The sequence below is a fragment of the Yamadazyma tenuis genome, chromosome 5 (genome assembly GCF_029203305.1).
Source record: "Yamadazyma tenuis chromosome 5, complete sequence".
Taxonomy (NCBI): Eukaryota; Fungi; Ascomycota; class Pichiomycetes; order Serinales; family Debaryomycetaceae; genus Yamadazyma; species Yamadazyma tenuis.
The window spans coordinates 166,312-183,916 of record NC_089465.1 but is presented as its reverse complement, the minus strand read 5'-3'; the positions used below and the strand labels follow the sequence as shown (position 1 = coordinate 183,916).

Genomic DNA, 17,605 nt, shown 5'->3' with positions numbered 1-17,605 from the left:
CTTACGCTAAAGATCCATGTTCAAGTGCTTCTTGATCTCACCATATGCGTCTTCGACCCCTAAAAGAGTAGCTGCCTCTGTGTCAGACCATATGAGTTTCTTGTCCAAGTACTGTTCGATTATCAAGTTGAACTTTAGGTAGAACTTGACGAATGATAACGACAAATTCTCGCCAATATCATTCGATATAAGCGGATTGTTGAGTTTAAGAAGGTTGTTTTGGATGTCTATCACAGCTGTTGGTAAATATTCCGATAAAGAATCGTTGATCAAGTTTATACTCTGGGCATTGAACGTATTATTTTCGGAAATGGGTTCATAGATAGAAACGTCAAAAAAACTGTCATCAAACGGTAGAATCATGTTGATAATGTTGTGGAAATCGTACATCTTGCACATCTTCAAAAGCGAGTCGAGCTGCTGGGAAATAGCCTGTTCTTTTAATGATTCAATGAGATCATTAAGTTCGATTACCATGTCGTTGAACACATTGATGGGAAGGATCTTGGATAGTATCAAATCAATGGAGTTCAACCTCAAAATGATTTTCTCCAACAGGCCAAACTCTTTCATTTTAATATGCTGGTTAAGAATGTCTATTGGTTCATTGACAATGGAACTGAGAAACATAGCTTGCCTTTCCTCATCCAAACCAAACACCGAATCAAAGGTAGTATTCGACTGCTCCACAATGGGAAGTACATCTGAGTAAAAGTCTATGATCCACTCAGGAGGCTGAAGGTCTGAGTTCAAGTCTAACTGGGCCAGATTGCTGGTCTTGATTGATTTGAGGTTATTATGGGTAAGGTCAAAAAGTCTCAACTGAGTGAACGAAATCAATTCTCGAATGGTTCTGGTCAATGAATTGGAGTTTGTGAAGTTCTTTTCGAACATAAGCTTATACAAGTCAAACAAATTGAATATGGAGTAAACCACCTTGATTTTCAACTCTAATGATATCAATTGTTCAAAACGAGACTTAATACTTCTCGATAACCTGTCAAAGATCTTGTCTAGCAATATTGTTATACATTCAGTGAACATCTTTATGTCGTCTTGGGTGATAAAAGACTCGTGTTTCATCTCACGCTCGTTGACTTTGAAGATAGAGTTCATGAGCTCGATTTCATTGATCACCATAGAATGCACATAGGCCAATAAGTCTCCTATATACCTAACGGGATCATGAGCTCCTAGTATTTCTGTTTGTCGGTTAAAGTCTTCGATCAACAGCTTTGATCTGTCAGTTGCAAAGTCTTGTAGCACTTGGTCAAACGAATGAGGACTTCTGGTTTTCAAAAACTTGACACTATTATGGAAGTTCTTTAGTTTGGTATCAGAATTTACCCAAACCGGGTATATAAGAGACCGTTTCACGAAGGTACTCAAGGTGTGGTTGGATCTATCAATGAGATTTGAGATTTTTTTCATGATATTCATTCCCAAGTTGGAATTATCGATGGATAGCAAAATTGAAGATGCTTCGTTAATGGCATCCAACTTGACTAATGCTTTGAAGAACTCCTCATTCACCTCATTACTGCTAATGGAAAACTCTTCATACTCGTTCAAAATGAACTTCTTTTTGAAGTTCACCAAAAGGTTCTTCTTGAGACTCACAAGAGTCTTTTGCTCATTCAATGCCTTAAACTCCTTGTTGAACTGCTCCAAGTCCTGAAAAATGTCGTGAAGCCTCTCGTTGTTTGTGTCGCTCAACTTGTTTAGTTGTGTAAGCTTGTTGTCCATCAGTCTAAACTGCTTGACCATAGGACTGAACTCCTTCAAGAAAACACTCTGATTCTTTATAAGATTGACTTCGATTTTGCTTCTCAACTTCTTTCGTGACAAGGAACCCATAACACTTGAGTCTATCAACTCAGTCTCGTTCAATTCCAAGTTGAAGATCTCTTTCACCAATTTATCGTTGATATTGTTATTCAACACCTTGGACAACCTGGTGGTCAAATTATATTCAGCTGATATAGGTACTTCCTTTGAGTCTGCATCATGATCGATGATTTTCAAGGAGATCTGGGCGTATTTTTCAGAGCTCTGGTCCAGTTCAACAGACTTTTCACTGGCAATTGTTTGTGTTTGGGGTTCGCTGGACTTGTCCTCGAAATTCAAGAGATTCTTGAATCCGTTGAGATTGGGGATTCTCTTACTCAAGGTCTCAATGTTGGAAGGGATCGATATGGATAACGCCGGCTGCGGCTGGGCTATTTCATCGTCCTGGAACGAGTCGAACTCTATAAACTCCATGGTGGTGTTGGCAAATCGAAAATACGTTTTCGCGAACCCAAATCAAAGACTGCAAAAAGTCAGAAAACCAACTATCAATTATATATATTTCCCAAATACAAACACCAAAATAAAATCGAACCAATCCAGTGCAAAACAGCACTCTAAATACCAGTGTTTCCAGTTTATATCAACAAGTCGTTGATCTTCATACTGATTCGCCTTGCCTTTACGGGCTTGTTATCGGTAATGTCAGCGGCTGCCAAAAGCGAGCCAATACCATCAGCACCACTAATACGCCGCTTAGGCGTCAACTGTGCCGGGTCAGTCGCCAGTAACAGCAGGGTGCCCGTGGTGCTGGCAATATAGTTGGGCGTCACGGGCGTGAGCTGAGGCCCATAACTGATGGAACTTGAACCACTCAGACTCGAAACGCCATGGTCAAATGGTTTATCGAGCGACAGCACCCGGGAGTGTCTTCCTTGGAACTTGGCGGTTGCTGCCTGAAGCGGTGACTGGAGGGATGTGGGCGATACCAAGGACTTGGGCGACATCAGCTCGGAACCGAGACTACTGCGTTTTTTCGAGTCGTACTTAAACGGCATATCGAGCTTGGGTAAGCGTGAGACCAGCTCCGGTGCTGGGGGAGGAGGGGCCAGTGTCACTGTAGCGGGTTCCAGTGCCACTGCAACGGGTGCCAGCACCTGTTGCGGAGTTTGCCCCTGCCCTAATGCCTGCAAGCACTTGGACGCCTCAAATATATCAAAGTTAAGCCTTGAGCCTTGCAACTCCGCATCGTTTCCATCAAACCGCAAGTCACCAAACTTAGTATCGTATGGCGGCAAACAATAATCGGGAAAGTCGTTGCCAAAAATTGGAATCAACTCAAACCGAATATAGTAGCAGAACCGACGAGCCAAGATCTTACACATACTATAAGGAAGCCATGTTCCCTGAATCTTGAGGAATCCACCACGAATCCGTTTAATGTGGTCATGGTACTCGGTCGGAGTGCTGTCCAACAACTTGACGATATCTGCTTTAGCTTTGTGCAGATTGCTGTTCTGGTGAGCACTGGTTGCAATTTCAGCAGCTTTCCACATTCCCGTCAAGTGCACAAATCCGGTCTCATAGTCCCAGATTATCCACTGATCATTGATACTGTACTCAAACACTGTCAAGTAGTTTCTCAGAGGGCTGATGGCGGAGGTGGCATACTTCTTGATGCGGATGGCCTGGAATAATTGCATCAATACATTATATAACTCCAACGGAACAAGAAGATTGTTGGAAAGCTTGTGCACGCCAAAGTTGACCGACTTGGGTACGGTACTGGACCGAGGGGCAGGGGCCATTGCCTGCCCTCCGGCGGGGAGCGTATAGAACTGGTATATTTGAGCTGGAGTATTCTCAACAGACCCATTTCTTGAATCATTACCTGCGGGTCCCAGATACCTCGAGTCCAGGCTTGCAGGTGCCAGAAACTGGTACGATGGAATCCCCGTACCTGGAGGCTTCGATGTCATCGACGTGGCATACTGCTGAGGTTGGTAGGCAAAATTGGAGATATACTGGCCCATATGGGGCAGATACTGCGGGTACATGCCAGCAGAAGAAACGGTTGGGGTGGATGGGTGGGGATTTCTAGGAGGACTATGGCCGTGCTGCTGTGGATCCGACGACGGATAGTAGTTGGTAGTATACATTGGAGATTTAACACAGAGGAAGAACCGAGTTATATACCAATTTTCAAATTACCGATCAAGGGGGTTCAGACAGACACCTCCAGGAAAAAAAAATAAAAATAAAATCTAAATTACAATCCTTAATCCACGCCTGGAATAAGAATATTGGCCGAACAAAAACCCTCCTGCCTCAGCAAAGATATGCCTCGAAATTTTACGTCAATCTACCAAGTTTGAAAAAGAAACCTCGAGAATCTATGATTGCTTCAATTGACCCTGTCTACCGGGAGCAATCAATAGTGGCCGAGATGGAGGTAAATCATTCTCGAATACCTACCACCTTAAGCTCGGACCGCGAGCGATATTGGAGTCTGGATCAAACGTAATTCCGACTGCCGCTTGCAGGTCTAACCCTGCGCGGTGGTGCGGATCGTCCATCATCCTGTGGATAGAATAGCTGCCTCGATGGTTCTGAACCTGAGGGGTTACGTGCAACAGGGGTGGTCCATCTCCTGTGTGAAATCCCCGAGGGCTACACCATCACCGGGGCCACTTTATGTACTGTTAGTTGCGGTTGATTGTTCGAGAGCATCCCCCTTTAGACGCAACGGCTAAACTTGCCCGTGGGCGTGCATAAATGCGCATTTATTTCTACGACTGCAAATACTAAACTGACAGCTTTGTTAGAAACAAAAACACTGCTCCTGAGAAACCCAACATTCTTAGACGGAAACAGATTGCTGTAACTTCTCGGCAACGGCGTCAAGAAATTCCGTGGTCGTTACATATGACAGTCTGTCGGTTTTGCCTTGGGCCAACGCCAAATCTTTGGTCATGGTACCGTCGATGACTGTTTGCACCGTAACGTCTTCCAACTTTTGGGCAAACTCTACTAATTCAGGGGTGTTGTCCAACTTTCCTCTTTGAATCAACCCTCTTGTCCAGGCAAAAATCGACGCAATCGAGTTGGTTGAAGTTTCTTTACCTTGTTGATGTTGTCTGTAGTGTCTGGTTACGGTTCCGTGAGCAGCTTCACTTTCAAAAGCCTTGCCGTCTGGAGTAATCAATACCGAAGTCATCAAACCCAACGACCCGAACCCTTGGGCAACGATGTCCGATTGCACATCCCCATCGTAGTTTTTCAAAGCCATCACATATCCTCCCTTAGACTTGATCATCTGTGCGACCATATCATCGATTAATCTGTGTTCATACCACAATCCTTTGGCTTCAAATTCAGTCTGGTACTCGGCTTCATACACTTCCTGGAAAATATCCTTGAACCTTCCGTCGTACTTCTTCAAAATGGTGTTTTTGGTGGAAAGGTACAATGGCAAGTTCTTGTTCAAAGCCATCTTGAAAGACGAATGGGCGAACCCTCTGATGGACTCGTCGGTGTTGTACATAGCCAAGCCCACACCCCCGGTTTCGGGGTATGTGTACACTTCCTTCACGACTTTTTCACCTCCATTCTGAGGAGTGAAAACCATCTCCAACTTTCCAGGTTCACTGATCACCAAATCAGTGGCCTTGTATTGGTCACCGTGGGCGTGTCTACCAATCACAATAGGCTTTTCCCAACCTGGCACCAATCTGGGGATGTTGGGGATGATAATACTCTCTCTGAAAACAGTTCCGTTCAAAATGTTTCTGATAGTTCCGTTCGGAGAAACCCACATTTTCTTAAGATTGAATTCTTTGACTCTAGCCTCGTCTGGCGTGATCGTGGCACACTTGATACCCACACCGTATTTCTTGATGGCGTTAGCGGCGTCGATGGTGATTTGATCGTTGGTCTTGTCTCTGGCTTCAATTCCCAAATCGTAGTACTTCAAATCGATGTCCAAGTATGGGTGGATCAACTTGTCTTTGATTCTTTGCCAGATAATTCTGGTCATTTCGTCACCATCCATTTCCACAACGGGGGTGGAAACCTTAATCTTCAATGCCCTGGCACTGGAGCTGAATCCTCTAATACTGCTGGTTCTAAACATGATGGTGTAAGAAGAAAAATGGAGTCTGATTTTTCAAGAAGCGAGCGGTGAAAATTCCGGTAACGGCGACCGGAGCCAAGCTGGCCGCAAACCCATTTTTTTTTTGCAGTCATTGGTGGTTTGTGGATCCAAAGCTTGGAATTAGCCTGATAGTGAGAGGAAGTACAATATGGAATCCTGTGAGTTGAGTACCATGGAGCCAGTGCTCCATGCTGCCAAACTTCATTAATAATAGTACTTACCCTCTACACCAATACACCAATCAGCCGACTAACTCCACCAAACCTTGTCTCTTTGCTCAAATTTAGTTAGAACATTCACTGGAACCTCTGTATTTGTTGGTTACTCACAATGATTCACAAACGTAAAATACCGTTGATGGGACCTGTCTCCCCCACCTTCACCAGCTTACTCGCGCAAGATGCGAAATTGAGACATTTAACGTATTTGCACCAAAAACAATCCACAAAACCATGGCGTCTGAAGCGTTTAGCGAGGAGCGCTTGCAATCGTTGGTGGAGCTGTTGACAACCAGCTCTCGTGATATCATCAACGACATCACGGCCGTGGCTGAGAGCCATATCGACAAAAGTGATCGAATAGTGGATATCGTCGAGCAAAGAATCCAAAAGTGCCTTCCTCAGTATAAAGTATACGCTTTTTATGCAATGGATTCGATCGTCAAAAACATAGGGAACCCATATCGTTCGCTTTTCAGCAAGAATCTATATAAGATCTTCACAGAATCATATTTACTTGTGAATGATGTGATGCGAAGGCAGGGTTTGATAGACCTTTTTACCACCTGGAAGAACGGCTTATCCAGCTCGGGGCTGGAGATTTTTGAAGACGAGTTACTCAAGCGCATAGAGAAGTTCATAATAAAGGCCACCAGTTTAAACCAAGGAGGTGTCAAAGATAGAGAGCTGCTGGTACCTCCTCCATCGCAAGTTCCATTACCAAATAATATCAACCCCGAACATTTTCATAGAGAATTTAACCTTCTCCTCCAAGACATTATCCGGTTGAACAACGAGCTTAAACCCTTTGAAGCATCTAATTTCAGCAAAACCCATTTACGAGATAGAAACGATGTCGTGAGTCGAATTAACGAGCTCGATGAGATGATCATGAGAGATTCCAAAACCGAGTTCACCTTGAAAGTTCCGTTCTACCACCAAAATGCCCTTGAGCTCCGGAACATTCTAAGCGAAGAGACATTCAAGCAAGCCAGGTTCATCCGCAAGAACTTTAAACCTGATCTTACCCCAAACCCCAAATATATTAATCTATTCAAAGACCCATTTGAACCGGCTGAAGACAACGATATTCTGTATTTCTTCTTGGAGGAGTTTGGCATCAAGTTGAAGCTGGCCGAAGTGTACCAGCAGCTTCCGTCGATGGAAAAGGAGATCACACCTCCCAAAGAAGTGATTGTTGAGCTGATGGTTGAAGTGTCTGACAACTTCGATCCTTTGGGTTTGGGCTTCAGTTTAGGAGGAATTGGCAGCCTAGAAGAGGAGAAAGACGTAAAAAATGAGGAAGAAGATATCAAAGAAGATGCACCCATCAGTGTAGAAGAGACAGATGTACTGTTCACTCTCACAGACAACGAGATAACGACCCAGAAATCACAGGTCATAGACCTAACCTCAGATCCACAAAATATCACTCAGTCCTCTGAGCCATCTGAGTCTGAACTGGTGTCTAAACGGTCTGCTGATTCATCCTCACAGGCCTCTAAAAAGGTGAGATTCAACGTTTAAATAAGTCATGTTTATTAATGCATACAAAGGACACTGTCCGCCTAGATACTTCCAGACTTCTTCAAGTGCAACAAGGTGGTCAAAAATGGGAAGGAAAAGAAAAAACCCAAGGTTCCCCAATAGTACACCGACAATGGGATGATCTTTCTCTTAATGGTGAAAGGGATGTTGGAGTAGACACCTTCCTTTGGGTGACCGAACACAGAGCTCAAGCGCTTGGACGAGCTCTGGAAGTTTCTGACCATCATTCTGTTGTTGATAGCCAACTTTTGGCTAAGTAATCTATTCATCATACTAAGTGTGTTGTGGTATTAGTGAAAACCTTGAGTTGAGTTTTCGCGGTGCGTTCATTGGACCACAAAAATGGTGCGATTAAAATGGGTGGTACACGCCCCTGTTTTGGGTGGTGGAGTGCGCACCTGGAAAAACTCATCCAATCGTTTTTAACATATTGACACCACCAACATAAACATATAGTAACATGCCTATTGCTCCAATCACCGGAACCTTGAGAAGAAAAATCATCACAGATATCACCATCGGATTTGGTTGTGGCTTTGTTTTGGCCACCGGATATTGGTACTTCGAGCACAAACCTTTGGTCGCCAAGAGAGAAGAGTTCTACAAGCAGTTGAAGGCCCAAAAGGAAGCTGAAGAGTCTGTCTAAACAGCGTCCCAAGCGTCCCAGTGGGATGTCAGGGTTTTTGCCCTCCTGAATCGCATATAGTCACTTGTGTATTACCATTAATATAAACTTACTACTGAAGCGAGTCACCAAACTGGCGATTTCCAACAATTGAGTTGGTCAAAACCACAAATTGATGGTTGAGCTCACGTGCCTGGAGTTTATGATTCAAGTACTTGATACACAGAATCTCGCTCCAGGTGATGCCTCCTACAAATACCAAAATGGTATTCTTAACAGTTGCGTCACCTATGGTTTCTGACACCTTGCCCTTAAACATTTTATCGAGTCCCAAGTTCTGCCAGCTAGGCTGTTTGGTGATTTTGTTGATGGGTTTGTAGGTCAAAAAGTCTCTCACAAAAAGCGACTCAATCACTCTTATCGTTAATGGTACCGTCGCGGACGGTAATGCAAATGACGGATGCGGGTAGTCTTCAATGCCATTGATTTCCTGGTCGTCTTCTTGTTCTTCTGGATGGAGATTCCAAAACTTGTTGAGAAGGGTGTAGTTGTTGTTGTGTACGTTGATTCCTCCCGTAACTCCAGCGGTATAGGTGTCAAGAGTCTCCACATCACTGAGTCTCACGAGACAATACTTAAAGAGCTTTTCAAACTGGTAGATGATGGTGATTCCATAATTTTCAAATGCTTGCTGTTTAATCTGCTCGTAGTCTCGGGACCGGATCCCTGAGTTGATGGTCAGCACGATCACAAGCGAATTAATGATAGTACGGGCAGATAAGTTTAAGTCCAAGAACTCCAAGAGCTTAGAGATCTGCTGTTTGTACGTGAGTTGAAATACCTCATTCTCGAACTCGAGCACAATCTCGTATTCGTTGTATCTGTTAGCACCTCCGTTCTTGACTTTGTTGAGTAGATTCTCCGAGAGGTTGGTGTGCTTCTTGACAAGATCCTGCTGTCGGTTGAGATCCGTCAAACTCGACACCAATTTCTTGATGTCCTTAAGATTCATCTCACTTGAATTGTTAGTGTACTGGTTCTTAATCCACTTGGCTAACTTGTTCAACTTGGGCCCCACAAGCGAGAAGTTCAAGTACTTTAAGTTTTCAAAGAGCTCGTCTTCTACCTTGATCTGCTCTTCCTTGCCCTGATCATTAACAATCTTGACTAGGTTAATGTTTATCGATACCAAGTCATCGATGAGCCCGACGTAATTCAACTGGCTCATCATCACCGGCAAGAAGTCAAGGTTTCTCTCGATCACCACCAAATTGTGCGTGGGTGTCAAGTGATTCGAGTAGAACTCTTGTTGCAAATTATTGTATTTCTGTGCAAGGTGCTCCTGAAGCTTATTCTCGTAGAGTCCCGTGAAGATGTTGGAGTTGCTTCCTTGGGCGTAGGTGCTGTTGATTTTGATGTTGAACTTGTCGACCAAATTCACCAATGCATTCGCAAGCTGGTTGACCTGGTAAATTGGTTCATCAAAGTACTGGGCTAAGCTTCCCTGTAAGCTGATGATATCGGGATCTACCTCAATGCCTTTGAACTGCCAGTTGTATATTTTTAAAGTTTTGGCCCTTACCATGTCAAGCTTGTTTTCAATGATCTCGTCAAAGCTCAAGCCAAAGTGGTACTGCTGGTTCAACTCATAGAGCCTCAGTTTCGTCAAGTTCTTGATAATGATAGTTACTCTCGCATGCTCTGGGATCGAAATAGGTGTATCCTCGTCGAAAAGGATGATGATGTTCTGGTACTGTTGTATTACTTCATGGTTGATGCTATCGCTCAAGGTGATCTTATCGAATTTGGCCCGTTGTTTGAACACCTTGAATGGGAGAAGAAAGTTTATGATGGGCGACAACTTGTTGTCTAGCACAAGGAGGTTGTTGTGAGTGTAGATCTGGTCGAATATCAGGAGCAATTCGTTGATTGTAGCATTGTTAAGAGAATGGGCGTCCATAGTTGACGTATGAGAAGAAACCAGTTTTCGCGATTATTATATATTCTAAAGCTTGACGGAAGATTCAACAATAACAGAACTCTGCTGATGAATAGTGGCCACTTGAATGCCATTGAGGTTGAAAATCTCAGCCTCCATTAAAAGCTGGCCATGCTTGTACGCTACCAAGCGGGCCTGTACCGTTAGGAAATGACTGGTATCAAAGTCGATATCGTGTACGAGAAGCACTCTGGTGTGCACCACCGACCGGTTTTGCCTGGTGCCAGTTTTGAACTGGAAAATACCGAGCCCATCAGACAATTGAGCCAAATCTACAAACTTGTTGGTGGTTGGCTGGACTAGACGGACGAAAAAACTGGTAGTTTTATCGTAATTATCTGACTGAAAATCAAGGGTCCGGCCCTGGGGTAACTTGAACTCCATGTCCCCATCAACCACCAGGTCCAATTTCAGCAATTTCAAATTCTTAACACCCTCTGGGAACGGCACCTGGAATCTGAAAGGAAAATCAACCTTTTTGATGTCGATGTCGTCATCATCGAACTCCAACCCATTGGCCTCAGACTCAGACCTTTTTTTCTGGACTTCTTCTTGGTAGTGATCGTACTGTTTGAGTTGATTCTCGTAGGAGTTTCTTGAGGTTAGTGAACAGTTGATGGCACATCGAGTATGTCCGTTGCTTTGGCCACGAATGGCTTTATTGATAAAGTTCTTGCCCTGACTGATGGTCTGCAGGTCCCAGCGTACAGAAGAAACAGGGGATGAGAAAACAGCATGCACTGAATGGGGGCTGAGCTGAGGACCCACGTCATCCAACATTTGGGCCAATGCCTGGCCCATGAGCTGTCCATGAACGGTGTCTATCATGGAGATGATTCTTGAATCGTGGGAAATCTCCGCATTTTTCTGGGGTGTGATAATGAAAGAGCGCGGGTCAACTAGTGAGAATGTGAAATATGACATTCAGTTGAACACAATGAGACAAGTGGCCAGCTGGGGGGATGATATAGGACAGTGCTGTACGCATGACAAATGCGGAACGTACTGGTCTACGAGTCTACGAACAAAGTTCAAACGGAAAAATGGATTCATTACTAACATTTTGCAGCCAAGCACGAAGGTGCGCAGCATAGCTGCAAACAAATAAATACAACTCAACTAAAGCTTAACACCATCCGTGATGTACTTGGGCAAGTCTATAAGCCCCTCCTGGGTCACCGTCGCTATCTGCTTTCCGTCCAAGTCAAAAAACTGCACGAAACACAACACCCTGCTGTTACTCATCCTCACGAACCGGTAGCCCACAAACATATAGTTGGTGGGGTCAAAGTCCATGTCGTGAATAAAAACCGAGTGGTCCAACGACACTCGAAAAAACTCGTGACTTGACGGGGAGATCGGGAAACCCAACGTCCGCATTATGAGGCCAAGATACAAACTGTCACTGAGATACAACAAATCTGCCACCTTGATGCGGTTGACTTTTGCAGCATCCTGCGGAAGCTCATCCAAAATTCTTGTGAAGAACCCCAACCGACGGTCACCAATTTCACCAGGCATCTCCAACTTTTTGGGCTTCTCCAAGTAGAGACGAGGCAACGCATGCTCGACCAAGTCGTGAGTGTGTTGCACTGGAATCAAATCATCCATCTCCTCAAGGCCTTTGCGGTACTGGGAAAAAATACTGCCAGGCAGCAGCTGAAACTGGTACGGGAACCGCTTCGACTTCCCCGACTTGTAGTCGCTCTGGCGCTGGGAGATGGAATTGTTGGCTGCGAACAAACATGTCATCACGAGTACGTGTTGGTTATTGTGCAGCTGATACACATTGACGGTTTTAGAGGTGAAGCTCTTACCGGCCGAGGTAGTGAGCACTTCGTACCGCATGGGGCTCTCGTGCGAACCCGCTTTCAAAAAGTACGAGTGGAGAGAACTCAACTGGAAGGTCAGGTCTGTCACCGTTTCGTACGCAGCCAAAGCCGACTGGGCGATGACCTCTCCACCATAAGTTCCTCTAGCTCCTTCCATATATGGTTCCAACGGATACTTGCCCACGTATGTGCTTTCAGTGCCGTCTACCTTGAGGAGCAGAAACTTCTCTTCCATGACACATTGGTCTCTGTTTTCATACACTTGTTGTAACGACACCATGATGCAGAGAAAAACTGGAGATGCTGGAGGTTTTATATGGAGACGCTTTGGAGAGCCTCGGGTCAAGTGCGATATGGATTTGGCGTGCGCACGCGTGTGAAAAGTTTCTGTGGAGACAAGAATTTGTGATCACAAATACTAGTACCATAGGTCATGAACGTACCACATGGACTGGAAAGTTGCCATAGGACATAGAGAAGTCACCACCGTTTTATGTATTGTGTCTACTTGCACCGACCAACTCCAATCTATTCTATAAACCTATAATTTGGCCTTGAGGTCAGCGTCGTTCTTGAAAAACACAAGTCCTTCTTGCACAATCGTGGCAATGAGCTTACCCTTCGAGTTGTAATACCCACCGGTGAACAACACCCGGTTGTTAGAGAACCGCGGCGATTGGTACTGGAAGTAGAGCCAGTTGGTGGGCGAAAAGTCGTCATCGTGAAAGTAAATACTGTGGTCCAACGAGATGGAGAAGAAGTTGTGGTTAGCACCCCCCGAAGATCCCAATGGGTTGTTGTTGATACGCGGAAGGTGAAGGATCCGGGAGATCGATGTCAAATACAATGAGTCGGTCACCACCCCCATGGTTGCATATTTGTACTGGGTGGGTAATTCCTGGTCATTGAGACGGATGTAGAAGCCGAGCGTACGCTCGCTGGGCGCCTTCAGCAACTCGTCGGCCTCATCGATATCCACAAACTCGGGTGTTAATTTGTGCTGCACGAGCTTATCAGGATCCAGGCTGAGAAGTGGTATCTCATCGAGATTGTGTTTGAACGCCGACAGTTTGACTGGTAACTGGTACTCAAACGGACGTGGGCCCTTACCGGTCTTATCAAACGCCTGGGCGGTCTTATCAATACTATTCTTCTTGGTCAACGAAATCATTACCAAATACTTCAACTGATCCTTCTGATAAAGTTTCACCAACCGATTGGCAAAATTGTTGCCGGTGCTCACCTTTTCCACCTTGTACTCACATACAAGCGAATCGTCTCCCGCTGCCACAAAGTATGAGTGCAAAGAGTGAGGCACAAAGTCAGAATCCACGGTTCTCATGGCCACAAGAATGGCTTGTGCACAGAGATTCCCACCGTAGACTCCTCGAGAGTTGGGGCTGGGCTTACCAAGGGGCCGAACACCCTCAAACTCCAACTCCCCTATCTGGCGTACTTCTAACTGTTGTTGGCTTCGTGAAGGGCCAGAAACACTAACTGACATCTTGCTGCTGACGAATGTAGGGGAACTCACTGGCTATTTATATTTATCGCGAGGGCCTCGGATGCGCGCAAATTGGGGTATCTGTGATTTTGTTAAAATACACACCTAAAGAAACTTTCTAATCTTCACTTCACACGCCATCACCGCTAGTAATCGGTACACCACGAGGCACCCCACAAGTGCTCCCACCGATGTGGGCAAGTGATTGGCCAAGCCGTAGTAATCAAGCACGGCGTCACCTGAGCTGAGCAGGCATCCTTCGTCGCATCGAAAGTGCAATCCTCTGAAACTCAACTCGGCACAAATACCAACTCCGTACTTCAATGGGTTGATATAGTTCCACGCCCGGAAAAACTGCGGCATGTATAACGCCATAGTGCCGCCCATAAATACCGCCAAGATGATGATACTCGAGAGAATGTTCATTGCGAGGCCTACGTGCGCCAACACACAGTTCACAATGATTCCAAGCGACTCGCCCACATTGATGCTGGCAAAGCACGTGAGAAGCATCCCAAAGAACGTTGCAGGCGTCCGTGGGAGCCCCACCACAAACACAATCAACGCACTGAAAATAACACAGGTGATGAGTTCGACCGCACTCTCAATCACCAAATACACCACCTGGAACTCGAGATTATTGTAGATGCCATCTCGGTACTCCAGAAAGAAAATGTCCCGTTCGATTGGGAAGATCGAAAAGTTGTTGATCAAGCCGATAAAGTAGAAGTTCAACACTTCCTGAATGAGTCCAAGCCTGTTATCGATGCCTTCCTTGGTGTTTTTCAAAGGGGCAAAGAAGAGAGTATGTACCACCGCTAGGGCCACCACCTGAAATGACCGAGAGAACAACGCATCCCGTGACCGGAACGAGCTCAAGAGCTGTCGGGCAAAAATGGCCCTGAATCGAGTTCTTAGGGGTAGCTGCAATTTTCTGAGCCTTTTGACATCCACCATCGCACCGGCTGCAAAATCCACTTCTGCGCGCACTTGCCATTCTTGCACCAACTTTGTGATTCTTAAGGAAGCAGTTTCTTTGTCCTCGTCAATGCCATGGGACACGAGGTCCAAGATGTAGTCGGCGGTATTGACACCAGCGGGCTTGTGAAACCCAACTGTCTGCAAGTACGCCTCTGCGCCCAGGCTGGCGCCGGTGTATATTACGTGGCCACCCCTGCCCAAGAGCAAGAGCGACCCAAACTGCGCGAAAATGGCCTCACTGGGCTGGTGGATGGTGGTGATGATCGTGGTACCGTGCTCGCGCGTGAGATTTTGCAACAAGTTCAATATCGACACTGAGGTGGTGGAGTCCAATCCCGACGTGGGTTCATCAAGAAACAACACTTTGGGCCGGCTGAGCAATTGAATGCCAATGGAAACCCGCCGCCGTTCCCCTCCCGATACTCCTTTCAAAAACTCGTTCCCAATAAGGGTGTCTGCGCAGTCAACGAGCCCCATTTGCCGAATAAGAGTGTTTATAACCACCGGGATTCTCGAGTGCTGCGGTGCCGGCAACCGCAACCGGGCCTGGTAGTAGAAGGTTTCTCGCACCGTCAAGTGAGGAATCAACGAGCTATCGTATTGTGTCACATACCCGGAGATTTTGGAAAGCTGTGAAGAGGTGATGGTTTGCACTCCATTGAGCTTTATGGACCCCTGCACCTGGAATCGCAGAGACTTGCTAAGCCGGTTGGAAATAAAGTTTAGCAAAGACGTCTTACCGCTGCCGGAGGGTCCCATGATCACGTTGACGCAGTTGTGGTCAAAATTGGCGGTGATGGTGTCGAGAATGCGGTACGGCTGTTGCTTCTTCAATGCCAACACCGGCAGAAGCGCGTCGAGCACAATTCCGTCCAACTGGAGGTTGACGTCCTGTCGTTCTTCATTGTCCAAGTCATGGGTGGGAGTTGGGGCCACGTCCTTTTCAGAAAATGTGGTTGTGTGAGTTTCCTCCTCATCGCCAATGGTATTCTGCTTCTGCTTGGCCATGGACACGTCGTAGTTCCGGAACTTGAAGCCGATGGCCGCTAGAACATTGAACCCCCAATACCAGGCCACCAAGATCGAGATAGGAACCGCTATCCAGTTTTCGGGAAATCCAAGCACATCAAGCTGGTACCTGCCGGTATACTCGCGGCATCTGGCTTCATCGTCATACGGACAGGCTCCTTCCCAATTGGTGTACTGGTTGGACGTCAAGGCCCCGAACCCGTACCAGAAATAGCAAATGTACTTGGTCCATCGTACGTACACTGGCATGGTGGCTGCGTTGATAAAGTATCCGCAGGCACTATTTTGCAACTGGTAAAACACATTCTGGTATATGGCACAAATGGGGAACAGTGACGAAATAGCAAAGAAGGCCAAGGCCGAGCTCATGCCACAGAGGTAAATCAACACTGTCACCGCCAAATAGTTCCAGAAATAATGCAATGTGGTTGCACCTCCTAGCTCGACGCTGAGTCTCAAGCCAAACATAAAGTAGCTGATGAACCCAAACCCCAAGCAGATGGTTGTATCCTCTAGAAGCAACTTCCCAAGCTTTCGAGACACTATGAACCCAATAATGCTCACCTGGTTCTCGGTATATTCCCTGAAGAAAAGAAGGCCGTCGTACTCCCAAAGCCGTTCGATTTCGATAAACAACGGTAAAAACCCCAAGATCTCCATCATCACGTACAAACTCGATGTGTAGGACCGAATTCCCGCCAAGTCGGGGTGTGGCTTGTAGAAGATCCACCCGCAAATAGTTGCCATCGTCAAGGAGATTCCTACCATTGATCCGAGACCGTAGTGGTCTCTGTAGGTCATGATAAAGGTCCGTTTGGTCAATACCCAGATCTCTGAAACAAGAGAAATCTTCATGTTTCGAGGGGTTTCAAACACCTTCAAGTTGGTGCCAAAGTCCACCGGGGACACTGGTTCGAGGTGCTCGTCAGACCAGCATTCTACCAACTGGGCTATTTTCTGAGCGGTTTTAAGCTCATTCTCTCTGGACGACGAGTCCTTCACGGAGAGAGCCATGATCCTGTCTATGTAAGCCGATGGCTGGGCCTGGCTGGCAGTGGAAAGCAAATTGAGTTTCATGAAGTAGTCATAAGAGTATGCCAAACTCCCGTAATACACCAACCGTCCTCCTCGTGTCAACAAACATATCTTGTCAAAGAGTTCCAAGATCTCTGGCCGTGGCTGGTGAATCGACAACACCACCGTCACGCCTAGGGTTGAAGAACTCAATTGCCGGAGCACCTGGATCAACTTCAAGGAGGAGCTGGTATCCAAGCCGGTGGTGGGCTCATCCAAAAACAAAACCGACGGGCGTTTCAAAAGCTGGGCTGCGATCGAGACTCGCCGGCGTTCACCCCCCGAGAAGTTTATGTGGCTGGTGAAGGTCGATATTACCTTATGCTTGAGGTGCAGAATCTCAAGAATCTCCAAAAGCTGGTTTATAAGGTCCGCCTTCTGCTGTTTTGAAGTCTTGTTGAGTTGAAGGTCTGCTTGGAACTTCAAGAATTCCCACGTAGTGAGTCCCGGTGCAAAAAAGTCGTCCTGAAGAAGATACGAATTTCTGATATGGTGATGAGGCTCAACCAAGTGCTCACGTTTGTAGAAATTGACCGAACCGGAAAACTCCAACTTCTTGTTGGTGACATTCAACCGCTGTGACAAGGTATTAAGGAGCGTGGTCTTACCACTACCAGATCCGCCCATAATGGCCATCATTTCATTTTGAGGCAAGTCAAAAGAGATGTTCTGAAGAATGTGGCTGGAACCCACCTCATCGCCGACCATCAGCTCCACGTCTTTCGCCTGGCGTTTCCTAAGCTTGACGGCCACACTCAACTTCCGTACCTTGAGAGACACCCTTTCGCTGGGGTCAATCCGTAGTACGTCGTAGCTCATTTCACTATGGGTATACAAATTCTACAGAAAACACA

At 46.0% G+C, this 17,605-nt stretch overlaps 11 protein-coding genes across 11 annotated transcripts; 2 read left to right on the top strand and 9 right to left on the bottom strand. All coding sequences in view use genetic code 12, as the record gives it.

Annotated features, from left to right (window-relative positions):
- Positions 1-6: 6 nt before the first annotated feature.
- COG6 (Golgi transport complex subunit 6) lies at positions 7-2,262 on the bottom strand (the record flags this gene model as incomplete). Its single annotated transcript, XM_006686403.1, has 1 exon — positions 7-2,262. One exon carries the CDS (start codon positions 2,260-2,262, stop codon positions 7-9), a length of 2,256 nt encoding a protein of 751 aa, XP_006686466.1.
- A 164-nt stretch (positions 2,263-2,426) lies between these two features.
- On the bottom strand, positions 2,427-3,845 carry PSN45_003739 (uncharacterized protein; the record flags this gene model as incomplete). The annotated part of the gene is made up of 1 exon (XM_066158147.1): positions 2,427-3,845. One exon carries the CDS (start codon positions 3,843-3,845, stop codon positions 2,427-2,429), a length of 1,419 nt encoding a protein of 472 aa, XP_066014244.1.
- Positions 3,846-4,648: 803 nt separating this feature from the next.
- Positions 4,649-5,920, bottom strand: IDP1 (Isocitrate dehydrogenase [NADP], mitochondrial precursor (Oxalosuccinate decarboxylase); the record flags this gene model as incomplete). Its single annotated transcript, XM_006686639.1, has 1 exon — positions 4,649-5,920. One exon carries the CDS (start codon positions 5,918-5,920, stop codon positions 4,649-4,651), a length of 1,272 nt encoding a protein of 423 aa, XP_006686702.1.
- A 473-nt stretch (positions 5,921-6,393) lies between these two features.
- On the top strand, positions 6,394-7,686 carry PCF11 (mRNA 3' end processing factor; the record flags this gene model as incomplete). Its single annotated transcript, XM_006686404.2, has 1 exon — positions 6,394-7,686. One exon carries the CDS (start codon positions 6,394-6,396, stop codon positions 7,684-7,686), a length of 1,293 nt encoding a protein of 430 aa, XP_006686467.2.
- Positions 7,687-7,727: 41 nt separating this feature from the next.
- On the bottom strand, positions 7,728-7,979 carry COX8 (Cytochrome c oxidase subunit 8A, mitochondrial; the record flags this gene model as incomplete). Its single annotated transcript, XM_006686405.2, has 1 exon — positions 7,728-7,979. One exon carries the CDS (start codon positions 7,977-7,979, stop codon positions 7,728-7,730), a length of 252 nt encoding a protein of 83 aa, XP_006686468.2.
- Positions 7,980-8,167: 188 nt separating this feature from the next.
- Positions 8,168-8,434, top strand: COX9 (Cytochrome c oxidase subunit 7A; the record flags this gene model as incomplete). Its single annotated transcript, XM_066158146.1, has 2 exons — positions 8,168-8,347; positions 8,414-8,434. The coding sequence occupies 2 exons, from the start codon at positions 8,168-8,170 to the stop codon at positions 8,432-8,434; spliced, it is 201 nt and encodes a 66-aa protein (XP_066014243.1).
- Positions 8,435-8,444: 10 nt separating this feature from the next.
- VPS33 (Vacuolar protein-sorting-associated protein 33) lies at positions 8,445-10,292 on the bottom strand (the record flags this gene model as incomplete). The annotated part of the gene is made up of 1 exon (XM_006686406.2): positions 8,445-10,292. One exon carries the CDS (start codon positions 10,290-10,292, stop codon positions 8,445-8,447), a length of 1,848 nt encoding a protein of 615 aa, XP_006686469.1.
- A 45-nt stretch (positions 10,293-10,337) lies between these two features.
- On the bottom strand, positions 10,338-11,255 carry PSN45_003733 (uncharacterized protein; the record flags this gene model as incomplete). Its single annotated transcript, XM_006686407.2, has 1 exon — positions 10,338-11,255. The coding sequence occupies one exon, from the start codon at positions 11,253-11,255 to the stop codon at positions 10,338-10,340; it is 918 nt and encodes a 305-aa protein (XP_006686470.2).
- A 195-nt stretch (positions 11,256-11,450) lies between these two features.
- PSN45_003732 (peroxisomal acyl-coenzyme A thioester hydrolase) lies at positions 11,451-12,443 on the bottom strand (the record flags this gene model as incomplete). The annotated part of the gene is made up of 1 exon (XM_006686408.2): positions 11,451-12,443. One exon carries the CDS (start codon positions 12,441-12,443, stop codon positions 11,451-11,453), a length of 993 nt encoding a protein of 330 aa, XP_006686471.1.
- Positions 12,444-12,704: 261 nt separating this feature from the next.
- PSN45_003731 (acyl-CoA thioesterase II) lies at positions 12,705-13,505 on the bottom strand (the record flags this gene model as incomplete). The annotated part of the gene is made up of 1 exon (XM_006686645.2): positions 12,705-13,505. One exon carries the CDS (start codon positions 13,503-13,505, stop codon positions 12,705-12,707), a length of 801 nt encoding a protein of 266 aa, XP_006686708.2.
- A 267-nt stretch (positions 13,506-13,772) lies between these two features.
- On the bottom strand, positions 13,773-17,570 carry PSN45_003730 (uncharacterized protein; the record flags this gene model as incomplete). Its single annotated transcript, XM_006686409.2, has 1 exon — positions 13,773-17,570. One exon carries the CDS (start codon positions 17,568-17,570, stop codon positions 13,773-13,775), a length of 3,798 nt encoding a protein of 1,265 aa, XP_006686472.1.
- Positions 17,571-17,605: the final 35 nt, after the last annotated feature.